Source organism: Nannobrachium achirus (assembly GCF_963921795.1).
Source record: "Nannobrachium achirus genome assembly, chromosome: 1".
Taxonomy (NCBI): Eukaryota; Metazoa; Chordata; class Actinopteri; order Myctophiformes; family Myctophidae; genus Nannobrachium; species Nannobrachium achirus.
The window spans coordinates 197,451-224,291 of NC_137810.1; the positions used below are offsets into that span (position 1 = coordinate 197,451).

At 41.7% G+C, this 26,841-nt stretch overlaps 1 protein-coding gene across 1 annotated transcript; it reads right to left on the reverse strand.

The window, feature by feature from the left end:
- On the reverse strand, positions 1-26,841 carry stx6 (syntaxin 6). Its single transcript, XM_080722570.1, has 8 exons — positions 26,707-26,841; positions 24,153-24,323; positions 23,239-23,332; positions 21,210-21,287; positions 19,500-19,634; positions 17,067-17,173; positions 11,727-11,821; positions 1-277 (listed from the first exon to the last, which is right to left on the reverse strand). Exons 1-8 carry the CDS (start codon positions 26,739-26,741, stop codon positions 201-203), a joined length of 792 nt encoding a protein of 263 aa, XP_080578696.1. The 5' UTR covers positions 26,742-26,841; the 3' UTR covers positions 1-200.

Here is a 26,841-nt window from a genome sequence, read left to right on the forward strand (position 1 = left end):
GCCAGGGGGACAGCGCCTCTAGTGGTGATGCTCAGTACTGACTGTGTAAATGTCTCATCTGTTCATGGAGGGCTTGTAGATCACTTCTGTAGGTGGATGAGGGTTTGTAGATCAGATGTGTAGGCAGATGAGGGCTTGTAGATCAGATGTAGGTTGATGAGGGTTTGTAGATCAGATGTAAGTGGATGAGGGCTTGTAGATCAGAGAATGAAGAACAGCAGTAGAACAACAAAGAGGATCCCCAACAAGACTCCGATGGCGCACCACTGTCTGCGATCTGTTGAAATATATAAAATATATAAAATATTTTAACACCACTGTCTGCGATCTGTTGAAATATATAAAATATATAAAATATATTAACACCACTGTCTGCGATCTGTTAAAATATATAAAATATATACAAATATATTAACACCACTGTCTGCGATCTGTTAAAATATATAAAATATATAAAATATATACAAATATATTAACTCATTTAATGCCAGCCTATCACCACTAGAGGGCGCCCAGTGGCCAGAGAATAATAGAGGTATGCTGGTAATGCATGCCCAAGCCCTGGAGCCATGACTTGCCAGAACACTTTCCGTTGTGCATGTACAGGAAGAGGATGAAGTTAGCTTGAAGTTAGCTATTGGCTACCAAGCATTTTAGATTTAGATTTTCGTCAACTTAGCCATGATTAAACCTTGTACACCAAATGCATGGGAGAAGAAACAGAGAAAATGAGCTCTAAAGATCCTGGATTGCATTGGAGTGGATGGTAAATATCAGCAAATATCGGCAAATATCGTCCTCTGTAAACAGAGGACAAAAAAAAATGTTTTTGAAAAAAAAAAAAAAAAATGTTTTTTATTATTTTTTATTAAAAAGCCGAACTAGTTCGGGATCGGCACTCTGGGATGCGATAATAAAGCCGAACTAGTTCGGGATTGGCACTCAATGAGTTAACACCACTGTCTGCGATCTGTTAAAATATATAAAATATATACAAATATATTAACACCACTGTCTGCGATCTGTTAAAATATATAAAATATATACAAATATATTAACACCACTGTCTGCGATCTGTTAAAATATATAAAAATATATTAACTCTTTTAGTGCCACCCGTTCACCACTAGAGGGCGCCCCAGGTGCCATAGAAAATCCCATAGAGATATGCTGGTATATGCAGAAGCCCTGCAGCCATGACTTGCCTGAACACTTTCCTTTGTGCATGTACAGGAAGAGGATGAAGTTAGCTTGAAGTTAGCTATTGGCTACCAAGCATTTTAGAAGCCTTATTTTCGTGAACTTAGCCATGATTAAACCTTGCACACCTCATGCATGGGAAAAAAACAGAGAAGAATGAGCTCTAAAAAATCCAATGCAATCCTGGATTGCATTGGAGTGGATTTGTGCAGTTTGTTCACAGCTTTCAAACAAAAAAATCCGATTGGAAATCCGTTCAGGCATTCTTGAGATAATCGCCATTATGTTTTACATGTTATGTAAACAAACATGGCTGCCCTGTATGTTAGATGGGGTTGTATGGGGGTGGAACATGCAAAATCGCGATTGAAATCATGTTCACTAGATTTGATGGGGTCCAAAAAAAATGTTTAAAAAAAAAAAAAATCAAAAACATTTTTTTTTTTTTTTCAAAAACCGAACATGTTCGGTTTTGGCATATGTAATACGTTTTAAAAAACCGAACATGTTCGGTTTTGGCACTGGATGAGTTAACACCACTGTCTGCGATCTGTTAAAATATATAAAGTATATAAAAATATATTAACACCACTGTCTGCGATCTGTTAAAATATATAAAATATATAAAAATATATAAAATATATAAAATATATTAACATATATAATATATATAGAAATATATAAAATATATTAACACCACTTTCTGCGATCTGTTAAAATATATAAAATATATAAACATATATAAAATATATTAACACCACTGTCTGCGATCTGTTAAAATATATAAAATATATAAAAATATATTAACACCAATGTCTACGATCTGTTAAAATATATAAAATATATACAAATATATTAACACCACTGTCTGCGATCTGTTAAAATATATAAAATATATAAAAATATATTAACACCACTGTCTGCGATCTGTTAAAATATATAAAATATATAAAAATATATTAACACCACTGTCTACGATCTGTTAAAATATATAAAATATATAAACATATATAAAAATATATTAACACCACTGTCTGCGATCTGTTAAAATATATAAAATATATACAAATATATCAACACCACTGTCTACGATCTGTCAAAATATATAAAACATGTAAAAATATATTAACACCACTGTCGACGATCTACGAATATAACAAATATATTAAAATATATTAACAGCACTCTCTAAGATCTGTTGAAATATATAAAACATATAAAAATATATGGGGAGAAGAGTACAAATGGGTTCATTTAACGTAAATGTTCTTTTATTTGATAGATGGTGCACAGCATACACATCCACTGTGGTCATCTATTGTGCTATACGGTGGTGTGATATGGATTTTTGAAGTGGTGGCCCTCTAAACACGTCCCGTGCGCGCGCAGGTGCACGTATGCCTGCGGCTGGGCTCTCTGCTAGCTGAATTACTGTATTCAACACACATCATTAAGTGTGCCTGCCATGCAATGCAATGGCAAAACACTTATTGTAATCCGCCATACTTAAGTAAGTAAGTAAGTCATGTTCTTGCAAATTTCTGGTCGTAATAACTGCCGCTCAATTTACGCCACCCACGCAATATATACATCAAAACGTGCGGCTCGGCCGGGAATGGTGTGCTATTACTTTTCTTTCCGATCCGCGTTACCATGGCGACGTAATTCGCAAAAAACGACGCTCAAAAACCCCCATTGACTTTGAATGGGGGACTCCGAAAAAAAACCCAGAAACTTTGGCGCCACATAACTCTGCCGGTTACACAGCGGCACTCCGACGTGTGGGGTTTCCGACAATTGACTTCAATGGGTCGGAATGGGGGTGTGCCTCCACTTTTCTATAGACATTGCCACTCCGAATTGGTGACACGCCGGCGCTCCGACATGTCGGCTTTTCGAAAATATTGACTTCACCTTTGAAGTTAAGTGCTGCACAGATAGGCTTTTTGAGGTCATCGAATCTATCTGCGCAAATTAATTATCCATTATCCAACCGCACTAATTATATCAATCCCATGTATATACATCCGCACCATCACATCTTCCATATGTCAAATTATTATTTTCTTTAATAGGATTCACAGAAATGCATTGATTTAGCCTATACTGAATGCTATGTTCGTCTTTTTTCTGCTGCGGCGCGTTGATTCAGACAGAGACAGATGGATAGACACGGAGAGAGAGAGAGAGAGAGAGAGAGAGAGAGAGAGAGACAATAATAATGCCTCCTCATCTCCCTGTGTTTATTAATTCTTCAAATTCAACCCACGGTTAGTGTAACCAGGCGGTAACCAAGCAGGCGGTAGCCTATTACTGAGGTTTAGGTAGGAAACGGGCGATCAAAAAATAAAACCAGGCAGCCGGCGGCAAATAGCCTACTTTAGCAAGATATTATTATATATGAATAGGAGAACGTCAACGTCTCTCTCTCGCTGGCTCCTTCTCTCTGCACTCAGCTCATAAAGCTCTCCATTTGGCAATAGGCCTATGCGTATAGTTTCTATGAAAGAGATTGAACTTGCGCACAGCTCCAGCCTACCATAGAGGTAATTAAGGTGGGTCAGTGCGACCAGGCATGCCGTGATGCTGATCCAACTCGAGTCAAGTGGTGGTCACAGCTGTTTCGTGCATTAGTGTGGAAAAAATAACAAATGATACAAAATAGGCTAGTTAGGCTATTTTGTATCATTTGTTATTTTTTGAGTGTCTGTTAAGCTGCCTAACACACACTCACACACAGACACAAGCATTCAGAGATTTAGGTTTTTGCTGATGAGTCATAATTTATTTCCTGCATTATTTCATCCACGATTATCCAAAAATGATTAATAATTACCTATATTTGATTGATCCATTCGCCTGCACCGCGGTAATTTGTTAAAAGACAGGGGAAATCATGATTGAAAGCCATGGCCAGTTGGCCACTAACAGACACTTGTCTGTCTGCGGTGAAGTTCACCACTTCACACTTCAGTCACTTTCTCTGATGGTCCGTGCAGTTACGTAATCTCTACTCCTTTGAAGTTCCAATTGGCCATTTAGGTACATTGTGTAGCTTAATTGATTGGCCATCATCAACTCTGTTTGATCTATCTACCAGCTGGGAGTTGAACAACTTCGACGCACGGCGCACAGCGCGCCCCGTATACAATGCGCCTGGCGCCTGCACGTTTCGCACGCACAAGTAGGCCTATTTTCACGACAGCAGGTTTAGAAAATATGCTTTACATTTCAAGTAGGCTATAGACCTATATAGGCCTACAGTATATGCCCATAAATATAGCCAGACCGTTTTTGGAGACAATATAGGCCTACGTGCGCAACTGCGCATATGGGCATGCAGGCACGGGCGTCTGACAACATAAACCAACCAATTTGACATTGTGTGACAGTGTGATGCGTTGAGAGCTTTTGTTTTCGATGACTGATCAGCTATTTGTACGATTTAAATTGCTTGAGTTCTGGGACTGGGTAAAACTGATTCCAAATGTGCAGAAGTATTGGAGACATAAAAAAAGAAAGCGGTGCTGTTTGGTTTCATGACAGAACATCACATATAGGCCTACCTACATATCATATGACAGAGAGAGAGAGAGAGAGAGAGAGAGAGAGAGAGAGAGAGAGAGAGAATCAAATTGATTTGACAAATCTCTCCTCCCTCTCTCTCCCTCTCTCCCGTCGTTTCGTTCGGTCGTTTCTTTCTTTTTTTTTTCTTTTTTGACCAACTCTGATGGTTGAGAGAGAGAGAGAGAGAGAGAGAGAGAGAGAGAGAGAGAGAGACGAGAGAGTGAGTGAGAGGTGAGAGCAAATCCATTGTGTCGCTCTCTCCCCAACTTGCTCGTCCGTCCGTCCGTCCGTCCGTCCGTCCGTCCGTCCGTCAGTCAGTCGTTTCGTTCGGTCGTTTTCTTTTTTTTTTTTTTTTTGACCAACTCTGATGGTTTGGAGAGAGAGAGAGAGAGAGAGAGAGAGACGAGAGAGTGAGTGAGAGGTGAGAGCAAATCCATTGTGTCGTAAAGGGGGGGTGGCGGAGTAGCGGGGGGGCAGAGTAGCGGGGAGGCGGAGTAGCGATATTTCGAAATGGGAATGCGTCGAAATGGGGGTCTGTTCCCAACTCTGCCATACTTTTGCCTAGCAACGTGATTTAAACTTTAAAGCTATACTGTGTAAGATTCTCAACTAGTGGTCAGTAGCCATATAGCAAACCGCGGTCGCGTTCGCGTCTTTCGCCCGTTTTTCGTACCTTCACACCCCCGCGTCTGCCTCCACAACGCCGAGAGCTATCTTTGGAGGGGTCCCTGGTTCCTGTGCGTTCAGGCATTCCGGAGAAACGGACTACTTCACCCTGCCTGGTAGGCGAGATTACCTTTTGAGTAAAGAGACACACGGGCGACTACAAATATGGCGACCCCACTTCAAGATGCGCTGTGATTGGCCGGTAGTGTACCATGTGTGCATGATCGGCGATGTGATTGGGCAACGTATACACAACGTATACAGATGATGCAGATTACGTCAATTTTGCGCGAAATCCGGTCCACGGCCAGGATCATAGAAAACATATAAAGAGAAGGCTTCAGAAGCTGAAAATAACGGAGTGGGTGTTCTAAAACTTTAGCGATTTAACAGTTAGGACAATTTTAAGATTTGTTTTATAAAAAAAGTTACATGGTACAACTTTAAAATGCACACACAACTTTGGTCTTTTTCCAGCCAATAGGGATGAGCTGTAATTGATTAAGCCCCGCCCCCTCTATAACAGGAAGTGCCCTTTGCCAAACAGGAAGTGCCTCTACATCTCATGAACCGTTTATCGTACAGAGTTGTGGCTGGTATCATATGACTTGATTAAGAGTCCTTAACCTTAATTGACGCTTCCTTCGCCAAACAGGAAGTGCCCTTCACCAAACAGGAAGTGCCTCTATAACTCATGAACCGTTTGTCGTACAGATTCGCGGCTGGTGTCATACATTTTTTTTTCTCAAAAAAAAATTTTTTCTCAAAATTTTTTTTTTCTCAAAAATCTTTTTTTTCTCAAATTTTTTTTTTCTCAAAATTGTTTTTTTTTTCTCAGAAATGTTTTTTTTCTCAAAAATGTTTTTTTTCTCTCAAAAAATTTTTTTTCTCAAAAAACTTTTTTTTTCTCAAAAAACTTTATTCTCAAAAAACTTTTTTTTTCTCACAAAACAATTTTTTCTCAAAAAACTGTCGTTAAAGTGCGACCCGTGATAACGGCCAAAAATGTGCCAAAACGCCACTAATTTGTCGAAATGGCTGACTTCCTGTTTGGTTTCTGATTGGCTGCTGGCCTTGTGACGTGGGTAGAGCTGCGAGGGCCCGGTCATCGCTGCTTGCAGCTTTAATTCATTAATCGTCCATGACCTTAATTGGGGCCTATTTCGCCAAACAGGAAGTGCCCCTCACCAAACAGGAAGTGACCCTTTACCTCGTGAACCGTTTGTCGTACAGACGCGTAGATGGCATCAAAAAACTTGATTAAGAGTCCTTAACCTTAATTAGGGCCTATTTCGCCAAACAGGAAGTGCCCCTTGCCAAACAGGAAGTGACCCTTTATCTCGTGAACCGTTTGTCGTGCAGACGCGCGGCTGGTGTGAAATGACTTGATTAAGAGTCCTTAACCTTAATTGGGGCCTATTTTGCCAAACAGGAAGTGCCCCTCACCAAACAGGAAGTCACCCTATATCTCATGAATTGTTTGTCGTACAGACGCGTGGGTGTCATCAAATGACTTGATTAAGAGTCCTTAACCTTAATTGGGGCCTATTTCGCCAAACAGGAAGTGCCCCTCACCAAACAGGAAGTGACCCTTTATCTCGTGATCCGTTTGTCGTACAGACATGTGGGTGGTGTCATATGAAGAACCATGATGTTAAAGCTTATGCAAAAAATGCTAATGTTAAAAAATGTAACGCTAATGCTAACACCAACCGCTACACAAGGTTGCAGAGACTTAGCGAGCTGCAGGCACACTTAAAATTTCGTAGAAATTTTCTTTTCTAGTTTTTTATGTAGCCTAATTAAGTGTGCCTGCCATGCAACGCAATGGCAAAACACTTATTGTAATCCGCCATACTTAAGTAAGTAAGTTCCTTGCAAATTTCGGCACGTAATAACTGCCGCACAATTTACGCCACCGCCGCAATATATACATCAAAACGTGCGGCTCGGCCGGGAATGGTGTGCTATTACTTTTCTTTCCGATCCGCGTTACCATTGCGACGTAATTCGCAAAAAACGACGCCCAAAAACCCCATTGACTTAGAATGGGGGAAATTTCGGCACGTAATAACTGCCGCACAATTTACGCCACCCCCGCAATATATACATCAAAATGTGCGGCTCGGCCGGGAATGGTGTGCTATTACTTTTCTTTCCGATCCGTGTTACCATGGTGACGTAATTCGCTAAAAACTACGCCCAAAAACCCCATTGACTTTGAATGGGGGAAAAACAGAAACGTTGGCGCCACATAACTCTGCCATACTTTTGCCTAGCAACGTCATTTAAAATGTAAAATGCTCACACAAATTTGGTCTTTTTCCGGCCAATAGGGATGAGCTGTAATTGATTAAGCCCCGCCCCCTCTGTATTCCTATTGGCTGGGCTTTAAACAGCCAATACTCCAGTTCACAGCATGGTACTGACTTGAAACTTGGTGTCTGGACTTAAACGGCCAATAGGGACGTATTACTTAAGCCCCGCCCCTATTAAGCCCCACCCCTATCTTCCTATTGGCTGAGCTTTAAACGGCTATATCTCCAGTTTGCAGCATGGTACCGTCTCGAAACTTGCTGTGTGTACTTAGATGGCCAATAGGAATGAGCTGTAATTGTTTAAGCCCCGCCCCCTCTGTCTTCCAAATGGCTGGGCTTTAAACAGCCATAACTCCACTTCCCAACACATTACTGGTCTCAAACTCAGTGGGTGGTCCCACAGTCCCAACCGCTACACAAGGTTGCACACAAATAGCGAGCTGCAGGCACACTTAAAATTTCTTCGAAATTTTCTTTTCTAGTATAGAAAAGAAAATTTCGAAGAAATTTTAAGTGTGCCTGCAGCTCGCTAAGTGTGTGCAACCTTGTATGTGTTAACATTAGCATCTTTGTTAGCATTAGCATTTGTTAGCATTAGCATGTGTTAGCATTAGCAATATGGTTTCTTGTTTTTAAGAAATAGGCTCCTCCCACAAGTTCCGCAAGGCGATTACGTTGTCCCGTCGCTCCCGAGATCGTTTGTGTTTAGTTTTGAGAGGGTCGTTCCCCCTGAAAAACACGTTTTGGCATGAAACGGTTACGTTTTGCGCATTTGTGGTGCCCCCTATGGGTCGAAGTGGAAATGCTTTTGGGTATATGTTCAGTATAGCGCCCCCCACTTGTGGTTAAAATTTGGTGTTGACTGGATGTTTCGTTTGTGATTTATGGCTACTTCTTACAAAACGGGCTCCTCCCGCTAACTTTGGAACCCTGTTACGGAAGAACGGTATGGACTATCAAAATATCGTTTAAATATGTTTATCGCATGAATCCATAATTCGTGTGTATCGATTTTTGTGACATTTGGAGAAAATATGTAGGAAAAGGAGCAAAAAGTGTGTTTTGAAGAAAATTCGAAATGGCGGGAAATCTATCCTGACGCAAATGGGCGTGGCCTATATGAGGAGATGCGTCATAACCCAAGGAATCCAGGGAAAAAGGAATTTTAATTTTCCGACCCACGGTTCAAGAGTTACAGGCCGAAAGGTAAAGTGGACTGTTATAGCGCCACCATGAGGCCAACTGACGAAATTATTTTTTATTTAATCCTTGATATCATTATAAATCTCCTCTCCAAGTTTTGAAACTGTAGCCCCTATGGTTTGCGAGAAAAAAAATATTGAATGTGAGTTTTTGCGATTCCCATTATAAGTCAATGGGTAAAATTAATTCACTAATAAATTAATATCAATTAAACGATACAACTTTTCTCTTAGAAAAGTAATAGCACACCATTCCCGGCCGAGCCGCAAGTTTTGATGTATATATTGCGGCGGTGGCGTAAATTGTGCGGCAGTTATTACGAGCCGAAATTTTGTGACGTGATTATTATTAAGTATGGCGGATAACAAAGTGTTTTGCCATTGCATGGCAGGCACACTTAATAATGTTCCGACAACATTTCGGCACGTAATAACTGCCGCACGATTTACGCCACCGCCGCAATATATACATCAAAACGTGCGGCTCGGCCGGGAATGGGGTGCTATTACTTTTCTTTCCGATCCGCGTTACCATTGCGACGTAATTCGCAAAAAACTACGCCAAAAACCCCATTGACTTAGAATGGGGGAAATTTTGGCACGTAATAACTGCTGCACGATTTACGCCACCCCAGCAAAATATACATCAAAATGTGCGGCTTGGACGAGAATGGTGTGCTATTACTTTTCGTCCCGATCCGCGTTACCATGGCAACGTAATTCGTAAAAAACTACGCGCTAAAACCCCCATTGACTTTGAATGGGGGACTCTGAAAAAAACCCAGAAACTTTGGCGCCACATAACTCTGCCATACTTTTGCCTAGCAACTTCATTTAAACTTTAAAATGCACACACAACTTTGGTCTTTTTCCGGCCAATAGGGATGAGCTGTAATTTATTAAGCCCCGCCCCCTGTGTATTCCTATTGGCTGGGTTTTAAACAGCCACTACTCCAGTTCACAGCATGGTACCGTCTTGAAACTTGGTGTCTGGACTTAAACGGCCAATAGGGACTTATTACTTAAGCCCCGCCCCTCTTAAGCCCCACCCCTATCTTCCTATTGGTTGAGCTTTAAACAGCTATATCTCCAGTTTGCAGCATGGTACCGTCTCGAAACTCGCTGTGTGTACTTACATGGCCAATAGGAATTATCTGTAATTGCTTAAGCCCCGCCCCCTCTGCCTTCCTATTGACTGGGCTTTAAACAGCCATGTCTCCACTTCCCAACACGTTACTGGTCTCAAACTCGGTGGGTGGTCCCACAGTCCCAACGGCTAACCACTAATGCTAATGCTAACAAATGCTAATGCTAACAAATGCTAATGCTAATGCTAACAAATGCTAATGTTAAAAAATGCTAATGTTAAAAAATGCTAATGATAATGCCAACAATTGCTAATGCTAACAAATGCTAACAAATGCTAATGCTAACACCAACTGCTATACAAAGTTGCACACACTTAGCGAGCTGGAGGCACACTTAAAATTTCTTAGAAATTTTCTTTTCTAGTTATATTTCTTATTATTTAGTTACATTGTTAATTTGTTGTATTTATTTTTTTGTTTTTATTTTAGTTAAGTGTGCCTGCCATGCAACGCAATGGCAAAACACTTATTGTAATCCGCCATACTTAAGTAAATAAGTACATAATGTCGCCACAAAATTTCGGCACGTAACAAGTGCCGCACAATTTACGCCACCGCCGCAATATATACATCAAAACGTGCGGCTCGGCCGGGAATGGGGTGCTATTACTTTTCTTTCTGATCCGCGTTACCATTGCGACGTAATTCGCAAAAAACGACGCCAAAAAACCACATTGACTTAGAATGGGGGAAACTTCGGCACGTAATAACTGCCGCACGATTTACGCCACCCCCGCAATATATACATCAAAATGTGCAGCTCGGCCGGGAATGGTGTGCTATTACTTTTCTTTCCGATCCGTGTTACCATGGCAACGTAATTCGCAAAAAACTACGCTCAAAAACCCCCATTGACTTTGAATGGGGGACTCCGAAAAAAAACCAGAAACTTTGGCGCCACATAACTGCCATACTTTTGCCTAGCAACATGATTTAAACTTTAAAATGCACACACAACTTTGGTCTTTTTCCAGCCAATAGGGATGAGCTGTAATTGATTAAGCCCCGCCCCCTCTATAACAGGAAGTGCCCTTTGCCAAACAGGAAGTGCCTCTACATCTCATGAACTGTGAACCGTTTATCGTACAGAGTTGTGGCTGGTATCATATGACTTGATTAAGAGTCCTTAACCTTAATTGACGCTTCCTTCGCAACAGGAAGTGCCCTTCACCAAACAGGAAGTGCCTCTAAAACTCATGAACCGTTTGTCGTACTGTCGACTCGCGGCTGCTGCTACATTTTTTTTTCCCATTTTTTTTTTCTCAACTTTTTATTTCTCAATTTTTTTTTTCTCAAAAAACTTTTTTTGGTGTGCTGCAAGTGTAAATGAGAACTGCCTACCCGAGTATTCTCGAACCGGTTCTCAACAAGAACCAGTTCTCGATTCTCATCCCTACTGTTTAGGGGAGAAGTGTTCACTTATGAATAATGAATGAGCAGGTAGAGGTTCATTATGAATAACTATGACCAATATATACAGTAAATATAGAGACAGACAGACAGACAGGCAGGCAGGCAGGCAGGCAGGCAGGCAGGCAGACAGACAGACAGACAGACAGACAGACAGACAGACAGACAGACAGACAGACAGACACACACACAGACAGACACACAGACAGACTGACCGCTGGTCATGTGAGAGACTTTAGCCAGTTTCTTCATAACGTTGTCCAGTCTAGACTGAGTGGTGTCGATCTCATGAGTGAAGTCATCCAACATCCTGGAGAAAACAATCATTAATATATATATATATTTATATGTATTATAAACATCATTAAGTAAATATTTATATATCTGTATTATAAACATCATTAACTATTTATGTATATATCTATTAGAGCTGTCAGAAACCTCCTTTTTCCAGCACTGAGGCCTATAATATATGATTATTATTTTAGGCTATTATATTGATTAGTAAAAAAAACACATTTGAATAATAACAAATGAGAAGTAACAAGTTTAAAATCAACAATATAAACGTTGGGTTTTATGCCCTGTCATTTTCTGATTCTTCTTTAAGAAGATAAGTTAACAACATTCTTGTTAAGCTCTATAAAGAATGAATATAATGAGCTGTAAAGGGGGTTCCACACGGGACGTGTTCACCGCCTCCTAGCAATTCATTTTCAATGAGAGGCGGGCGGACAGCCAAGTTTTGGGGCAGCGAGGCTGTTAGGTATTTTGTTGTGGTTTAGATCATCTTTTTATCAATTCATATTGATGACCAACTGACTACCTGACCCTTAGGCACAGCGTGTGACTGTGCCATGCTTTAATGTCATGTACCATACCCACAAGGTCTCTGTCTGGTAGAAATGAGGCCTTATCTACTGCCATGGAGCCTGTACCCACAAGGTCTCTGTCTGGTAGAAATGAGGCCTTATCTACTGCCATGGAGCCTGTACCTAAAACAATGACAAATAAGGTTCAGCCTGGGACATCTGGTGTCATCCAGACACCAGCAAGGACATCTCTTCCCCCAGTAACCTACTGCATATGGACTCTTTGTCTTGTCATTTGTGGACAAGAAACATCCTATGAACTGTTGAAACGTCATCCACTGACTGACCAAATGACCATTCTTATACTCATGTCAAAACATCATTTGTCAGAGAGAGCACGAACCATTGAACCACTGTTTCTGTACTGTACATCTTGAATTCTCTCTCTCCATAGTAAACATTCCATTCTCACTCTGAATCACTCTCCTGTCTTATGTCTTTGTGATGGATTATTGTATCTCATAGGGGAATAAGAAGGTGTTGTTGTTTACAAATAATATATTTATCAGAGGCGAGCGGGCGCGGTCCCGTGAAATCCACCGCGTGCGTGCTCGTTTGTGCATGCGTACGCGGGCGGTGAGAGATGGATCTTTGTGAAATACCGTGCGGCGTTTACTCACTGAGCGAGTGTGTTTGTGTCTCACTGAGCGAGTGCGTTTGTGTCTCACTGAGCGAGTGTGTTTGTGTCTCACCGCAGTGCGGCCACCGCTGATCCTAGCGGGAGACCCCACGGTGACCACGTACCGTGTGGAACCCGCTTTATGGTGATTTAACTCTGTAACTCTGTGTTGAGTCTAAGCCCACCCATGTGGTGTTAAGCTGATATAACTGTGTTGAGTCTAAGCCCACCCATGTGGTGTTAAGCTGATATAACTGTGTTGAGTCTAGTCTAAGCCCACCCATGTGGTGTTAAGCTGATATAACTGTGTTGAGTCTAGTCTAAGCCCACCCATGTGGTGTTAAGCTGATATAACTGTGTTGAGTCTAGTCTAAGCCCACCCATGTGGTGTTAAGCTGATATAACGGTGTTTAGTCTAGTCTAAGACCACCCATGTGGTGTTAAGCTGATATAACTGTGTTGAGTCTAGTCTAAGCCCACCCATGTGGTGCTGATATAACTGTGTTTAGTCTAGTCTAAGCCCACCCATGTGGTGCTGATATAACTGTGTTGAGTCTAGTCTAAGACCACCCATGTGGTGCTGATATAACTGTGTTGAGTCTAGTCTAAGACCACCCATGTGGTGTTAAGCTGCCCTTGAGTACTTCATGCCTTCACATAGCTCAGTGCTCAGAGTATAATTATAACCATTCATACCAAGTGATGTCTGAATTATTATGGTGACATTATTACTGTTGTTGACAACACATGAGCCTAATGTGCACCTGCTTGTTAGTAGCTAACGTGGTTAGCACTGATAGAGCTCTGATGCTATTAACACTGAGCACGTTTACATCATGTGGGAGCTCTAAAAGAGCCTGGAACCTTTCTACATGTTACTGAGCTGCATGGGGTAACGGTTCTGGTGTGAACCTTTCTACATGTTACTGAGCTGCATGGGGTAACTGTTCTGGTGTGAACCTTTCTACATGTTACTGAGCTGCATGGGGTAACTGTTCTGGTGTGAATCTTTCTACATGTTACTGAGCTGCATGGGGTAACGGTTCTGGTGTGAACCTTTCTACATGTTACTGAGCTGCATGGGGTAACTGTTCTGGTGTGAATCTTTCTACATGTTACTGAGCTGCATGGGGTAACGGTTCTGGTGTGAATCTTTCTACATGTTACTGAGCTGCATGGGGTAACGGTTCTGGTGTGAATCTTTCTACATGTTACTGAGCTGCATGGGGTAACGGTTCTGGTGTGAACCTTTCTACATGTTACTGAGCTGCATGGGGTAACTGTTCTCGTGTGAACCTTTCTACATGTTACTGAGCTGCATGGGGTAACGGTTCTGGTGTGAATCTTTCTACATGTTACTGAGCTGCATGGGGTAACGGTTCTGGTGTGAACCTTTCTACATGTTACTGAGCTGCATGGGGTAACTGTTCTCGTGTGAACCTTTCTACATGTTACTGAGCTGCATGGGGTAACGGTTCTGGTGTGAATCTTTCTACATGTTACTGAGCTGCATGGGGTAACGGTTCTGGTGTGAACCTTTCTACATGTTACTGAGCTGCATGGGGTAACGGTTCTGGTGTGAACCTTTCTACATGTTACTGAGCTGCATGGGGTAACGGTTCTGGTGTGAACCTTTCTACATGAGCTGGGGTAACTGTTCTGGTGTGAATCTTTCTACATGAGCTGGGGTAACAGTTCTGGTGTGAATCTTTCTACATGTTACTGAGCTGCATGGGGTAACGGTTCTGGTGTGAACCTTTCTACATGAGCTGGGGTAACTGTTCTGGTGTGAATCTTTCTACATGAGCTGGGGTAACTGTTCTGGTGTGAACCTTTCTACATGAGCTGGGGTAACTGTTCTGGTGTGAACCTTTCTACATGAGCTGGGGTAACTGTTCTGGTGTGAACCTTTCTACATGAGCTGGGGTAACTGTTCTGGTGTGAATCTTTCTACATGTTACTGAGCTGCATGGGGTAACGGTTCTGGTGTGAATCTTTCTACATGTTACTGAGCTGCATGGGGTAACGGTTCTGGTGTGAATCTTTCTACATGTTACTGAGCTGCATGGGGTAACTGTTCTGGTGTGGAATCTTTCTACATGTTACTGAGCTGCATGGGGTAACGGTTCTGGTGTGAATCTTTCTACATGTTACTGAGCTGCATGGGGTAACGGTTCTGGTGTGAATCTTTCTACATGTTACTGAGCTGCATGGGGTAACGGTTCTGGTGTGAATCTTTCTACATGTTACTGAGCTGCATGGGGTAACGGTTCTGGTGTGAATCTTTCTACATGTTACTGAGCTGCATGGGTAACGGTTCTGGTGTGAACCTTTCTACATGAGCTGGGGTAACAGTTCTGGTGTGAATCTTTCTACATGTTACTGAGCTGCATGGGGTAACTGTTCTGGTGTGAATCTTTCTACATGTTACTGAGCTGCATGGGGTAACGGTTCTGGTGTGAATCTTTCTACATGTTACTGAGCTGCATGGGTAACGGTTCTGGTGTGAACCTTTCTACATGAGCTGGGGTAACAGTTCTGGTGTGAATCTTTCTACATGTTACTGAGCTGCATGGGGTAACGGTTCTGGTGTGAATCTTTCTACATGTTACTGAGCTGCATGGGGTAACTGTTCTGGTGTGAACCTTTCTACATGTTACTGAGCTGCATGGGGTAACTGTTCTGGTTTGAACCTTTCTACATGTTACTGAGCTGCATGGGGTAACTGTTCTGGTGTGAACCTTTCTACATGTTACTGAGCTGCATGGGGTAACTGTTCTGGTGTGAACCTTTCTACATGTTACTGAGCTGCATGGGGTAACTGTTCTGGTGTGGAATATTTCTACATGTTACTGAGCTGCATGGGGTAACGGTTCTGGTGTGAGTCTTTCTACATGAGCTGGGGTAACTGTTCTGGTGTGAATCTTTCTACATGAGCTGGGGTAACGGTTCTGGTGTGAATCTTTCTACATGAGCTGGGGTAACTGTTCTGGTGTGAATCTTTCTACATGACCTGGGGTAACTGTTCTGCTGTGAATCTTTCTACATGAGCTGGGGTAACTGTTCTGGTATGAATCTTTCTACATGAGCTGGGGTAACAGTTCTGGTGTGAATCTTTCTACATGAGCTGGGGTAACTGTTCTGGTATGAATCTTTCTACATGAGCTGGGGTAACAGTTCTGGTGTGAATCTTTCTACATGTTACTGAGCTGCATGGGGTAACGGTCATGGTATGAATCTTTCTACATGTTACTGAGCTGCATGGGGTAACAGTTCTGGTGTGAATCTTTCTACATGTTACTGAGCTGCATGGGGTAACGGTCATGGTGTGAACCTTTCTACATGTTACTGAGCTGCATGGGGTAACTGTTCTGGTGTGGAATCTTTCTACATGAGCTGGGGTAACAGTTCTGGTGTGAACCTTTCTACATGAGCTGGGGTAACAGTTCTGGTGTGAATCTTTCTACATGTTACTGAGCTGCATGGGGTAACGGTTCTGGTGTGAATCTTTCTACATGTTACTGAGCTGCATGGGGTAACGGTCATGGTGTGGAGCATGTCAACGATGCATCAGTGGGAAGGCAAAATGTTGCCACACTTTTGACTGGTTTAATTCCAAATGTTGTGCCAATTTATTTTCTACGCCACCTATCCTAGGACCTAGTGGGTACTGTATATATCTAACGTCACAATGCTGTACCTCCAACTGTATATATGTTCTGTTTACACAATGCTGTACCTCCAACTGTATATATGTTCTGTTTACACAATGCTGTACCTCCAACTGTATATATGTTCCCCTTTCTCAACTGTTTTTATTATATTTCGACACTTGCTTTGGCAATGTAAACGTATGTTTTTCTCATGCCAATAAAGCTCATTTTGAACTGGATACTAGTTCATCTGATATATTATAACTATGAATTAAATTGCTTAGGCTTCATCATCGTAATGTAATAATGAATGTTAATGCAGTAATCATTGATAATGAATGATAATTGATAATGTAATAATGAATGTTAATGCAGTAATCATTATGATAATGAATGATAATTGATATTTACACAGATTGTTCGTCCAGCTCCATTCCGATTCGTTCAGACATGTTCTTTAAAACCCCGATGGTTCCAGAAACCAACTCCAACTGGTCATCCTGCTGATCTGCTATTAACTACACGCACACACACACGCACGTACACACACACACACACGCACGCACGCGCCACACACACACACACACACACACACACACACACACACACACACACACACACACACACACACACACACACACACACACACACACACACACACACACACACAGAATAAATAAAAGGTGTTCATTGTTGTAGAAATCATCTACCCAACTTAAACTATATGTGAAAGTTGTGCCCTCTAGGGGTCAAGTGGGAAAGGTGCAGTAAATACAATAAAGATCGGGGAGTTTCTTTAATGTTACATTATATTCAGGCAGTATTGTAGGATAATCTTGAGTGCAGCTACGTGAGTGAATAATGATCTGTTAGTGATAATAATACCAACACAAGGCAGCATTCCTTAAGAATTGCGCGCGCACCCTACCAGAGCATATAGTCATCTCCGGCAGCAGTATTATTCAGTTGTGTTTTATCCCAGTTCGAGGCGGATATACTGATGGTACGTTGCATTTTGATTGTATTTGTGATTAAGTACGCTATAGAGCACTGTTATTAGGGTTAGGGTTAGGGTTAGGGTTAGGGTTAGGGTTAGGGTTACCCTAACCCTAACCCGCTATAGAGCGCTGTTATTAGGCTCATTTATGCAGAGAATGTTGATTGTGAGATGCTATGGATCTAATGTGTGTTTTGTTATGTTTATCTGATTGCAGTAAAATAACCATAGCCAGCCATTGAGTTGGCAACCACCGTAGCTTACCAGCATGCATAAGACCGGCTGCTAGTAGCATTTGCAGTAAACCTTTAACGCAAACAAAGACCAGTTCCATAGGATCAAGTTTAGACAGAAGTAGGATTGTATGTGAATGAGTGGGAAATGGAAATAAATGTTAAGAAAAATAACTTTAGTTGTTTGCATTGGTTCATTAGCAAACATGGTGTGAATGCGTGGTTTTCACAGTTAATCCGTTCTCGTTGAGCCCGGACGGAGGGCTTTACACAACCCAAGTAACATCTTTTAAATAATATCCGTACAATTGTTATAGGACCAGTTGCAGTTAACAGTTCCAGACTAGTTCAGCCAAACCAAAGCTGTATTTCTGTTAATTCCACAACATCATGAAGCCTGGTACAAGGTCTACTAAAAGGAGATCCTAGAAAAGACTAAGCTTATTTCCACAGGAAACCATTAAAGTATCTCATATAACATTGAATGACAGACGGATAGAACACTACTACTATGTACTATGCAGTAGATATAGTCAGGAAAAAAAAGGGGAAAACAATTTAAAATAAAAATAAAAACATACAGTAGTTAAATACAAAGAAGGGGCAGGGGAGGGTAGGGCTGGGCTAGGTTTGTTTTTACCAGTTGCGAACGGCTGCTGCCTGTAAGTGGTTTTTCAGGGCGCTTTTAACTCATTTAATGCCACCCTTTCACCACTAGAGGGGGCCAAGTGTGCCACAGACAATCCCATAGAGATATGCTGGTATATGCAGAAGCCCTGCAGCCATGACTTGCCTAAACAATTTCCTTTGTGCATGTACAGGAAGAGGATGAAGTTAGCTTGAAGTTAGCTATTGGCTACCAAGCATTTTAAAAGCCTTATTTTCGTCAACTTAGCCATGATTAAACCTTGCACACCTCATGCATGGGAAAAAAACAGAGAAGAATGAGCTCTAAAAAATCCAATGCAATCCTGGATTGCATTGTTGTGGGTTTGTGCAGTTTGTTCACAGCTTTCAAACAAAAAAATCCGATTGGAAATCCGTTCAGGCATTCTTGAGATAATAGCCATTATGTTTTACACTGTTGTGAGCTTGGAGGTCTGCTACCTGAGTTGTATGGGGGTTGTATGGGGGTTAAACATGCAAAATCGCGATTGAAATCATGTTCACTAGTTTTGATGGGGTCAAAAAAAAAAATTTCAAAAAAAAAATTTCAAAAAAAAATTCTTTTTTTTTGAATCACGTGTATACACGTGATTGGCACTGTGGGATGCGCTAATATATCACGTGTATACACGTGATTGGCACAGAATGAGTTAAAGGATGCTTGTGATCCACACTTAGGGCCCTAACTAGACCCTAAGTGGGCCCTAACCGGGCCCTAAGTGGGCCCTAACCGGGCCCTAAGTGTAAGTGGGCCCTAAGTGGGCCCTAAGTGGGCCCTAACCGGGCCGTAAGTGAGCCGGCCCGAGGCCCCAACTCAGTAGAAGTCAAAGAGTCTTTAGAATCATATTCAAGGCTTGACAGCAAAACAACCCTTGACGTTGTTTGTTTGTGTGTGTGTGTGTGTGTGTGTGTGTGTGTGTGTGTGTGTGTGTGTGTGTGTGTGTGTACCTGTTGTTGTGTCTGTTGCTCCTCTATGAAGTGTGAGTTGGCCGTCTGTAGCTGTTTGTCCAGACGGACGTATTTATCACCAGAGGGTTCAGAGGAGGAGGAGCTAACCCCTGGCCCCGCCTCTCCTAGGAGACCCTGCGCACGCACGCACGCACACACGTGCGCGCACACACACACACACGCGCGCGCACACACACACACACACACACACACACACACACACACACACACACACACACACACACACACACACACACACACACACACACACACACACACACACACACACACACACACACAGTTTAACCATTTGTGTATGTCCACATAAAGGAACAAGACGAACCTCGGTTCGAAGTGAAGCGGTGGACAGATAGAACCCTTATTCTGAATGTATTTGGAGAGCCGGTATGACAGTTGGTATAATAGGTTTAAAAAATATATAGATACATTAAAATAAGAACTTGTAATTAAATAAATACATAAATAAATATAACGTGTTTAAATAAAAAGATGTTGAATTAAAAATGAAAGGAAAAGGTGTTTAAATTAAAGGATATTGTCTGGAGAGCCGGTTGGTATAATGGGTTTAAAAAAAATACATTAAAATAAGAAATTGAAAATAAATAAAATTAATATTAATTAAAATATAAAAAAAAAATGAGTGTTTAAATGAAAGGATATTTAAATAAAAATTGATATATGCATTCTGTTTTTGAAAAAGCCTGTTCATTCTGGACTGAAATGACCATATATGGGAGGGGTCTGACCAGGAGGGAAACCGCACACATATTCTAGATGTACAGGACATATAAAGCCTATTCATTCTGAACTGAAATGACCATTGGACATGGGACACACATTTTACTTTTTGAAAAAGCCTATTCAATCTGGACTGATATTTTACACGTATGGGACAGGAAAAACCTGTTCATTCTGGCCTATAGTGACCATATATGGACATAAGGTAACGGACATTGTGTTTTTGAAAAACCCTGTTCATTCTGGACTGTGATCACCATATATGGAAATTAAACGGACATTCTGTTTTTGAAAAAGCCTGTTCATTCTGCACTGGATTGACCATATATGGGCGTGATACACACAAAGCCATTCATTGGAAGCGGTTTCCACCGCTTCAAAAACATACAGGGACAAACACATGATATTACATTCACTAGATCAGTGAATATCTATTATATATAAAATGTATTTAGATATAAATTATGATATTATAAAACATACATTAACAACTTCCAACCTATTTTATACATGGGTAATTTGAAAATAGCAGATCTCACAACACGTGAGCTATTCAAACATTTCAGTACTTTTACTTTTGATACCAATATTGCGTGATTTTGAAACCTGCTGATTTATGACTAATCACAGCTGGGTGAGGGTTAGGGTTAACCCACCCATGCACTGCAGACCACTCACTGGTAAACCTGCTAAACTTGTTATGCAAATATAGCCAGGCTATATGGCGCGTTGTCACTGCAACATATTGACCACCCGGCGTCCGGTCACGTCCAGCCTCGAGATCACTACTGGTCTCGTCTAGGGTTTTATCGGTCCTGACTCGGTCTTGGACTAATGGACCGAGTCCACTCCAGTCAAGAGTCAAGACAATGCAATTAAATAAAGTTATAATAGACATTCACATTAACATTATAAGATGTGTGTACGAGGTCAGAGGTCATGTAATCCTACCTGTCTCTTCATGTCAGTCATGGCAGCAGCCTGAGGACCCCCACTGTGAGGACCCCCACTCATCTGGTCCTTCATCTCCTGTTAGATTATAATATTATATTATTAATGAGGACCCCCACTCATCTGGTCCTTCATCTCCTGTTAGATTATAATATTATATTATTAATGAGGACCCCCACTCATCTGGTCCTTCATCTCCTGTTAGATTATAATATTATATTATTAATGAGGACCCCCACTCATCTGGTCCTTCATCTCCTGTTAGATTATAATATTATATTATTAATGAGGACCCCCACTCATCTGGTCCTTCATCTCCTAGGAGACAGAAGAATTACGTACTTTATTACAGTTATTTATGCAATAACTTTATTAAAGAGGCAGTGCCATAGTTTTGTACTTTTTCTGGTTTTCATGTGTCTAGGAGGTTGACAGTGCTTCGTTAGACCCCCTGGTGTGGTTGTTATGAGCAATTATGTATTCCCTTTTAATTTGGGTTTTAGCTGGAGGATGACACCTGCTGGGTCAGACGTGCCGTTCCAAAAACACCCATACATATTACATCACAGAATCAACTCCTCCCCCAATTACCATTCACCCAATACATGTGGGTGTGGCTAACTTCAGCTGGGTCACCACCCACCATGACAACCACGCCAGAGTTTCCGTTAGCCGGTATTTACCGGCCATTGACCGGTTAAATGTTTAATTGGCCGGTAATTATAAAGTCCACCGGCCACCCTGGCCGGCTGGGAAAATGCCTCTTAGGCTATTTTATCATTTAATCCTATTATTCACTTAATTATTTGGCTAAAGTAGTAAGGCTACAACCATTAAATCCTATCATAACTTTTAAATTGTAGGCCTATCATGTTCTGTGAGTCTGACACGAGACGACAGCGCAGCTCGCCGCTGCTCCTGCTTCATCCCGCTGTGCGCATTAGATCAGTCTATATTCGTCGTACGATGGTTACGCGCATTGAAGATATCAGAGCTTCAAGCTCACAACGAGTTGCAGTGCGCCGCGCTGTGAGCTTGTATGTCTGCTATTTTAGATACGCACGCGGCCTGTGACGGCCATACGGAGAAGCACACATCACGTTTCACAGCTGATAATTCCAGCAGCTTGTAACACTTAGTGTTATGATCAGAACAGAACTGGGGTTCTTCCAAGCCAAACCGAGGTAATCTGGACCAAGCTTGACCCAGTAGACGATAATAAAAAAGGAACCTGAACTCTGGGGAATCAAATGGGTATACAAGCAGCAAGCACGCACATGACTTTCTGATCGCATGGATGGTGCCATAATTGCGGTTGTCAAAGCAGAGGCAGGCAAGTCAACCTTCCTTGTGCCATCATAACATAACATTAACAAAACAAAACAAAACAAAGGTTGTATGTTTGCATATTAAGGTTTAATGAGACGTGAAGCCAAAATCATATACTATTAAAGTATTAATGTTTAGGCCACTGTGTGGCAGGGCGCGCAAACAGTTCGCTTGTGTTGCGCCCACTTTTATTCACTTCTTTTTTTTGGCAAGCGATACCTCTGCATAAGTAGATAGTTATTATTTAGTTAACTCAGGAACAGATTGCATCTGTGATAAAGAGGAGCCCAGCGCTAACATAAAATGGTGTAATTATCAGTTGGGTGCACCATGCACATTGCACATACAGTATCTCATCTGCAAACACGCATGTGACGTTCATTATAATATGGCCGATAAATTAATTGATTGGCCGGTAAAATATAATCCTGCCGGCCAAGGTGGCTAGCGGAAACCCTGAACCACGCATACCAATGAACTGGTGGGTGTGGCCACATAACATCATTTTAACTCTTTCTGTACACTTTTTTGGAAAACATCTTCCTCCTAGTAGAATCATAATAGTAGATAATCATATTTTATAGAGGGGAAAATCATGGCAATAAGAAGAAGTGACAGTAGTAGTAATAGTAATAGAATACTTTAACAGTATTTCTGCTAGTAGTAATGACAGTAGTAGTAATAGTAATATATTACTTACTTTAACAGTATTTCTGGTTGTGGTGATGAAGGCTTTGCGCTTGGATAATTCCACAGCATCCAAGTTGAACTTCTTTGGGTTCGACTCAACAATACTTAAATATTAAGTTAAGGATGATTCAATACTTAAATACTAGGTTAAGGATGACTGAACAATACTTAAATACTAAGTTAAGGATGATTCAATACTTAAATACTAAGTTAAGGATGATTCAATACTTAAATACTAAGTTAAGGATGATTCAATACTTAAATACTAAGTTAAGGATGACTGAACAATACTTAAATATTAAGTTAATACACATCTTGTATCGGCCTCGACCCGACCCGATACGCGGTTTTCCGAAACCGGCGCGAAAGGTTCGGAATCTCCGTATGCGGAGCTGATGTCTGACATCAGTATTTTCCGGAACCGGCACCGAGTCTGCAGAGATCTCCATATATGGGCATAAAATGGGCGCAGACAGACAGATACAGATATCTCCATATATGGGCATAAATGGACACAGGCAAACAGATGGTCAAATGGATCCCATGGGGCTTTTAAGCCGTGACATCATTTTGCAGTCAGACCTCCAAGCAGATTTATTGTCAATATGTGTCCCTCGCTATTTCAACAGATCCGAGACAAAAATAACGACTAAAGTATAATTCTAACACTTTCCTTTCAACAAGAAAGAGAAGACAAATTAGTAAATAGTAAAAAATAGTAAAAAGATTCACGGGCGTTGGGGCCTTTTGGCCCCAAAAGTTCTCCTCTGCCTACAAAATGATGTCAGACTTAAGAGCCCCATGACAACAGGTATAATGGGGTTTGCATTAAAGCATTCATTCCCTATTTACATCGTTCCCGAGTTGGCCGGCCCCCGACTAGACACTGTAATAATAATAATTAGTAATAATTAATAAAGGATATTAATTGTCTCGTCGAGGTCCTCCAGGTCCCATTCTATGGACCTCAGGCTGTTCCGCAGCTCATTGGTCGTCCAGTCCACTTCCTCTTTAGAAGCACCGCCTCCATCCTGGAGAAGCTCCGCCCACCTCTGATGGAGGCCCTGAGCCGAGTTCACCGCCTTCTGCACCTCCCTGCACATAAACACCAATGATACAAAATACACACTTTAATACACACACTGCACATAAACACCAATGATACAAAATACACACTTTAATACACACACTGCACATAAACACCAATGATACAAAATACACACTTTAATACACACACTGCACATAAACACCAATGATAAAAAATACACACTTTAATACACACACTGCACATAAACACCAATGATACAAAATACACACTTTAATACACACACTGCACATAAACACCAATGATACAAAATACACACTTTAATACACACACTGCACATAAACACCAATGATACAAAATACACACTTTAATACACACACTGCACATAAACACCAATGATACAAAATACACACTTTAATACACACACACTGCACATAAACACCAATGATACAAAATACACACTTTAATACACACACACTGCACATAAACACCAATGATACAAAATACACACTTTAATACACACACTGCCTTATGCACCTCTCTGCACATAAACACCAATGATACAAAATACACACTTTAATACGTGTAAGGGACCCCTTAGTTGAGAGAGAGATGAAGCAGGGACCCCTTAGTTGAGAGAGAGATGAAGCAGGGACCCCTTAGTTGAGAGAGAGATGAAGCAGGGACCCCTTAGTTGAGAGAGAGATGAAGCAGGGACCCCTTAGTTGAGAGAGAGATGAAGCAGGGACCTCTTAGTTGAGAGAGAGATGAAGCAGGGACCCCTTAGTTGAGAGAGAGATGAAGCAGGGACCCCTTAGTTGAGAGAGAGATGAAGCAGGGACCCCTTAGTTGAGAGAGAGATGAAGCAGGGACCCCTTAGTTGAGAGAGAGATGAAGCAGGGACCCCTTAGTTGAGAGAGAGATGAAGCAGGGACCCCTTAGTTGAGAGAGAGATGAAGCAGGGACCCCTTAGTTGAGAGAGAGATGAAGCAGGGACCCCTTAGTTGAGAGAGAGATGAAGCAGGGACCCCTTAGTAGAGAGAGATGAAGCAGGGACCCCTTAGTTGAGAGAGAGATGAAGCAGGGACCCCTTAGTTGAGAGAGAGATGAAGCAGGGACCCCTTAGTTGAGAGAGAGATGAAGCAGGGACCCCTTAGTTGAGAGAGAGATGAAGCAGGGACCCCTTAGTTGAGAGAGAGATGAAGCAGGGACCCCTTAGTTGAGAGAGAGATGAAGCAGGGACCCCTTAGTAGAGAGAGATGAAGCAGGGACCCCTTAGTTGAGAGAGATGAAGCAGGGACCCCTTAGTTGAGAGAGAGATGAAGCAGGGACCCCTTAGTTGAGAGAGAGATGAAGCAGGGACCCCTTAGTTGAGAGAGAGATGAAGCAGGGACCCCTTAGTTGAGAGAGAGATGAAGCAGGGACCCCTTAGTTGAGAGAGAGATGAAGCAGGGACCCCTTAGTTGAGAGAGAGATGAAGCAGGGACCCCTTAGTTGAGAGAGAGATGAAGCAGGGACCCCTTAGTTGAGAGAGAGATGAAGCAGGGACCCCTTAGTAGAGAGAGATGAAGCAGGGACCCCTTAGTAGAGAGAGAGATGAAGCAGGGACCCCTTAGTAGAGAGAGATGAAGCAGGGACCCCTTAGTAGAGAGAGAGATGAAGCAGGGACCCCTTAGTTGAGAGAGAGATGAAGCAGGGACCCCTTAGTAGAGAGAGATGAAGCAGGGACCCCTTAGTAGAGAGAGAGATGAAGCAGGGACCCCTTAGTAGAGATTAGTTGAGAGAGAGATGAAGCAGGGACCCCTTAGTTGAGAGAGAGATTAAGCAGGGACCCCCACAACCTGTTCATAGATTCCATATAGTTTCATTGTTTGACAGCACAATCATCAGTGTATTTTGGATTCATGTCAATTTGTGTTTTCAGATATTTAACCACTTGAACCGTCAATACTTAATAAACTTGACCTTTCACTCTGTACTTAGTCTGCTCTTTTCCCCCTCTACACCAAACCTCTTTGGCAAAAATAGCAGATCTACAAGCTCACAGTGAGTTTGTAGATCTGCTATTTTTGGCTACAGCTCTCAGAATATGGAAATTAGGGTTCAAGTGGTTAATATAAAAAGGATTGGAAGATTTGGAGGACCCCCTGTAGTAACTCTGAGGACCCCCTAGGGGTCCCGGGCCCCCTGTTGAAGACCCATGATTTAGATAAAACCACGTCTAGTTCTCATTCACACAATAAAACATATTTAAGTAATAAAACATCATCTTAACTCAGATTAACATCTCCATTGTCTGCTAGCATTAGCATGCTAGCATGTAGCCCAGCTCTGCTCATCAGATAACATGGTAAAACATTAGCATGCTAGCATGAAGCTAACAGGATAAAACAGTTATAAATCGTTATAAAACAGTTATAAATCATTTCTCACCCTTTGACCACAAAGAACGGGTCTTCCATCGACATGATGACGTCAGCGGGGTGTTTAATAGTGTTTTAATGAGGCTGAATTAAAGGTTTAATTAATTAAAACTACATGTTGTGTTTTTATTCTGTCTGGCTTTGT